This window comes from Thermobia domestica, chromosome 2 (genome assembly GCF_964235325.1).
Source record: "Thermobia domestica chromosome 2, izTheDome1.hap1.1, whole genome shotgun sequence".
Lineage (NCBI taxonomy): Eukaryota > Metazoa > Arthropoda > Insecta > Zygentoma > Lepismatidae > Thermobia > Thermobia domestica.
In genome coordinates this window covers 320,070,066-320,076,065 of record NC_137455.1, presented here as the reverse complement: position 1 = coordinate 320,076,065, position 6,000 = coordinate 320,070,066, and the positions used below count along the sequence as shown (strand labels likewise).

The 6,000-nt window shown below is 34.9% G+C and overlaps 1 protein-coding gene across 1 annotated transcript in view; it reads left to right on the top strand.

Moving 5' to 3' along the window:
* The first annotated feature begins 730 nt into the window (after positions 1 to 730).
* LOC145679851 (homeobox protein rough-like) overlaps positions 731 to 6,000 on the top strand; it is a 122,972-nt gene continuing 117,702 nt past the window's right edge. The window contains exon 1 of the mRNA XM_081750372.1: positions 731 to 1,600. Coding sequence (XP_081606498.1) covers positions 1,150 to 1,600 — 451 coding nt within the window. The 5' untranslated portion in view covers positions 731 to 1,149. The remainder of the gene's footprint in view (positions 1,601 to 6,000) is intronic.

Genomic DNA, 6,000 nt, shown 5'->3' with positions numbered 1-6,000 from the left:
AAAAACGTAATAAAGAAATAACAGTCATTATTTAGAAAACTATTCAATTAGAATTGATCAATCTACACAAAATTTGCAATCGATCAGTGAAAACGGGATCTTTCTAGAGCTTGTGATTTCCGAGATATCATTGTCAAAAGAAATTGCTAGAAACATATAAACGCCCACAAACATATAAACGTCAACAAATTTATAAACTTTTCTTGACCACAAACGTATAAACCTAGCGTTTTAATTTATATAGATTTTAATTAACGGTTGTATTTTGAGTTTAAATAAGCGAAATGATTTTTCAGCTTAAGTCTTGTTACTTACACTTTACCATCCTTGAAGTACTTTGTTACCTTCATAAAAAAATCCATTGGATTTTCTGTTCTTGTATAAGCTTTTTTATTAGATAGCAATGTATTTAGAATGACATAATGTGAGAAGGTAAGGTAATAAATAAATAAATATGAATAGAAATGATTAATAAGGAGATATATATCTCCCCACTCCTCCAACCAATTGAGAAACCACATGTTACCTCCCGCGGCTTCACATTGGCAGCAGAGTTTCCGTATAACAATGGGCGCATGCGTCTCTTCTTTTGTCATCCTGCCTCCCCCCTTAAACAACAATCTTCCAGCGGACAACAGCTGTTATTGGAGGCGTTTCACAGGTGCCCATGTGGATGAGGAATTGAGAGAGAGAGAGAGGGAAAGAGAAATCGTATTTCTGTGAAGTGATTTACCGCGACGACCAAATAGTCTTTAGTTGATAAAAGGCGCGTGCTCTTCATATACATTTTCTAATAGAGATCTCCATTCATTTATGAGACGGGCGGTCGCGCTATCAGTTATCTTGTGAACTACAACTATTCAAGTGTCAAGTATTTATGTATATAAATCAACAATAGTGTTATTGTTGTTGTTTCGTTACAGCTGTTTAGAGCTTAATTTACTAGAAAACTGTGAAACAACTTGACATTTCCGTCAGACTTATTTCCAACACCTCTTAAAAGTGTTTTTGATCTTTCCGCGTTGTGGCTAATATACAAAAAAACTAATAACTTTTGATGTTAACCAACAAGTGGAGAACAATATGAACTATATACTTGTCGCAGTAATCATATCTCATTGACACATTGTGTGGCACGCTTATTCTGCGATGTTGTCAGAAAAATCCGTTTCAAACTCTCCAGCTCTGGAGAAAACCAGCTCGCTCGTTTCTCCAGATGATGTTGAAAGATCGTCGGTGACATCAACTTCAGGTCATTCAGAGTCCTCCAGTCCATCCGGGGATGTCCGCAACACTCCCACAAAGCCACGCGCTTCGTCTCCACGACACTTTTTCGCTCGTTTGTATGGGAATTTGGAGACTTCCACCACTACGGTATCTGAACCCCGTCCCTCAGCTTTCACACGAACTATACAAACTGCTCAATCGTCATGCCGTCCCTCGTTTTTCCCGCTTCCGTTGCCCTCTGCCCCGTACCCACCACATCCGATGATTCCGTTCTCCACCAATCCTTTCTTCGCATTGCCTTCAAGAGCTCTGCAAGAGGACCAACTTCGAGCAATCGGAGAAGGGGCCTTTCCGGCAGGATTTTCCGCGTTCTGTAAGTACCTTTGTTTTAATTAATACTATAAGTAGTTCTAGTACAATTCATCTTCATTTTAAAATGTATATTCCTTTACAAACAGGATTTTCATTCCCAATAGATATCTGATGAAATGTTCTGAAGAAGAAATCGACACAAGTTCTTTAATCCACTGCTGGCCATTCTGATTGGTGGACTTTCAAAAGATAATTTTGCAGAATTGTGAAAAATCTTGAAACGGGGTCCTAGACTATTTCCTTGCAAAAACACATTCTCATCCCTCATTATTAACACTTGCTGTGAAAAATGATAATAACGACTGCACTTCTAACTTCATTTACTTACGCATTTATTTATGTATTTAACCAGTTTCCAAATGCAGCCACCAAGGCCAATTTAATCTGGAATTGAGGAGCGTTTTTCAAAACTTGATAGAGTACATTTTGAGAAACGGATATATATATATATATATATATATATATATATATATATATATATATATATATATATATATATATATATATATATATATATATGTGTGTGTGTGTGTGTGGGATATGTATGTTTCTATACTACCAATAGACTTGTGAAATCAGAACTGGCAAATCTCGAAATGTATAGAATACTAAATCATGAGCGTTTTGTGAGAACTCGGTTGAGATTATGTATATACAATAATAATGAAAACGCAACTCCTGTAAAAAAAAAAAAAAAATGTTTTGTGGTCTATTGAGTTTTGAAAAAACGCTCCTCAATTGTATAAATCTACAACAACAACGACGACGACGACAATAGGGAAACAAGTGGAAGGAAGTCGCAATGGCCTATATTCAAAGGTCCATTTGTGCATCGCTTATTGGAACGGAAGAAAAACCTTAGTTAAGCCGAGGCCTCACGATTGCGAGGCAAGAAAGGTAACGGATAACCTACGCTCACTTAGAGAGACTTTGCTTTGATAAGTTAAATTCAGTCTTGGAGGTAACGTAAAGCAAGTAACGCGTTACTTGTAACACGTTACATTTTAAGTAACGTTTCCTAGTAACATGTTACATTTTTCCCAAAGTAACTGTAACGGTAACGCGTTACAAATTTTTAAGTAACATACCTAGTTTGCGTTACTTTTTTTGCGTTACATTTCGAATAAGTAATTACAATATATGTATATATATTTTTTCGGAAACAATTTTTTTTTCGTGTAAGTGAATTTCTCAGAATGGTGAAATGGAGCATGAATTATGTCATTGACCGACAGTTAGTCACCGACATGATAGAGAAACAGATAAGACCTTAGTACCACGTGCTGTTTTTCGAAGATGAGTACAACCTCAGGAAAATCACAGGTACCGGTACTGATTGCAAGCACCGGTAAGATTTTGTCATAAATTTTGATAGCTCCAAGTCAATACATTCAGCGAGTGAACTACAAGTGCAATTGTTGTCTATTTTGCTTTTATTGGTGATATTTTTATAAAGATCTAGAAGGAAAATATTTTACAGTTCGAACATTTGAAAGAATGCTTTTTCTTAAAAGCTGATGATGATGGTGGACAGAATTTAAAAGTAAAGTGTCTGAAGCAGGGGTAAAAGTGGATCTGAAAAGATAAGGGAACGCATAACGTCACGCCGTTCCCGTGCCAATCTTTGCCCATTGATATTTCTTTTCAAGTAGGGGGACGCCACAGTATTTTCTGAAAGCAGGGGCACGGCGTCCATCCGCATCCCCCCTCACTTTTATCCCTGGTCTGAAGAGAAGCGAGAAATATTTATCAACAGCTAGGGTGCCATAATTAACAACATACAGTAAGGGGTTAATATGAATAACCTGTGTTCTGATGAGCAGGCCTATCGTATTACTAGAAAATAATTTATTAATGGTATGTATTATTGGAGTTCTTTCAGATCAGTTTGCGTATCCTAGAGTCCAGTTGATTATAGAGTAGAACAACTAGCTTTAAAAAGCATGTATCAATTTTAGAGTTACTGGCAAGTTTTGATTCACCCCCAATTCGTGTGTTGTTTTATTAGTTTTAGTGCAATGCTGCTCTATATTGCCTTATATTTTTTACATATCAATGTTATAATTAATTTAGCAAAATAATGATAAGCAGTCATCTTTTTTCTAACACAGTATGGTATTTTAGTCAGTGTTACATTATATGAAAATGTTCGTACAGCTGTCAAGTAAGAATTTGTTCTTGCATCTACACAAAGCGATTCAGAACGTGCAAGATTGCGTTTATGAAGTTAGCGAAGTACATCAAATTTCCAATAAAGTAACTGTCCACGTGAAAGGATATAGCAACGCTACTATTATATCAACCTACAGTTCTAAACATTTGCGATGATTGGGGAAAATCGGAATGTGCAATAATAATAATAATAATAATAATAATAATAATAATAATAATAATAATAATACGGAAAATTGAATTGATAAGATTTTTTTTACATATTCAAAGTAAGTTTCAGACCTAAAAGTAACGCGTTACATTTTAAGTGAAAGTAAAGTAACTTGTAAGGCGTTACATTTTTACAAGTAACTTATCCAACACTGGTTAAATTAATTAATAATGGAAACGTTAAAGCATACTTGCATATGTAATGTCAACGCTCTAGTCGTGTTGGTTTAACGTTTTGCGTGAAGTCACTGAATTCAAGAAACGCTGGATTTGGCCAGGAATTAGACTTTTGTGGAAAACCAGATAGATTTGACAGATTGTCTTTCAATCAGCACCATGAGACAACTGAAAAAGTACTGAATGAAGCAGCAGATTCTGGTCAAGAAATTCACAACAAAAGTAGTAGATCTAGCGATATACTGACGCCTGAACACACATCCCGACGAAAAAAAAAATCGTCGGAGCATCGTCTTAAACTATTCGGAGCTTCGTTCCAATGATTGTAGTTCAGTCGATCAGCAAAGAGAAGGGGGAAAGTTTCTATATTCTTCTCTCGGTAGAACGAGGTTCTGTGATGGCTCTTTTACACACTTTTTTAAAAGTCCTATCTTTACTCGAATGCTCTTCGAATAATTTGCATCTTATTAGTTACGCATTCGTAAATAGAAGAATAATTCGTTCTATTAACCACTGATTCAAAAAATTAGTTCAACAATTATTTGTTGCTCGAATTATTAGTGAAATAATTATTCGTTATTCGAATAAACATTCGAACAATTGAACTATTACTCGAATTATTCGTTTACTTAAATACGTTGTTTAAACAACCATTCGAGTAATTTTATTCAAACTCCGAACATCGGAAAAATGTTGTTTGAATATTAGATTCAGAATTCCAATGTTAACTGCACTAACAAGAATTTTAGGAATGACTTTACAAAATGGATCAAAAGATTGCGATTTTGACTAAGAATTTAGGAATTATTAAAAAAATGCATCAAAAGATTGCGATATTGGCCAATAATTAGTTTTTGGTTCAGGGACCACAAAATTTTTGAATGGTCCCTAAATCGAATTTTCGTGTTTTCTGCGGAATAAGTACATCATACTGAGTTAAATCATAGTTTGGGTTTGGCTACACTATATGTAGTTCTCCAGATATAAGGCATACAAGATAATTTTGCATTGAAATATATGGGATCTTTCGATCCAAAAAAGATACAGAATCCAGCTATACCTGCATAAATGAAAGTGAAAATGAAAACTTTAGGCCCTACCTCAAAATCTCTTTTGAAGCTTTACAGATAGCAGTCCATCCTAATGCAAAAATTGGATTAATTGTTTGTGGGAGAATGGGGACGTCAGCACTGCTACCATTTAACCCTGTCACGGTAAACACTATTGACTAATCCAAATTGCGAAGCACAGATTCATATCAGGATCATGTAGTAATGATGTTAACATAGCAAAGTTAATTTGTTTGTCTATAGTTAACGTCCCATTTTTAACACTAATGTTATTGGACCACAAATCTTCAGTTTAATGTCGAATCTGAATCATTGGAAAGAAAATTTAGTTTATGTTTCTTCTAAGTGGTTTATTCATTTATTTAATGTTGATATAAATGGAAGGCCACTCTAGACTGTAAATATTAACATAAAGAATGGAAGAAGGAACAAAACGTTAGGAAAGGATATCATCCTGGGATTATTCTAGACTAGTATTGTTCATGAGACGATTAGAAATAAGGCTTTCTTGTCTCGTATCGTAAATTTTTAATAAGTCTCGATTTTCGAGAACCTTTTCTTGTCTCGTTTGGTATATTTGTGTGGTTAACTTTAATAAGTAGTCTTACGTTAGGCACTTTTCCGGACATATGGAAAGAAAGTTTAGTGTGTCCAGTGCCAAAGTCTGGAAATAAAAGTGAAATACGAAACTTCAGACCTAAAAGCTATATTATCTCCTTTTGCTAAAATTCTTGAGAGTATTTTATATACACGAATTCTGAATCACGTAAAG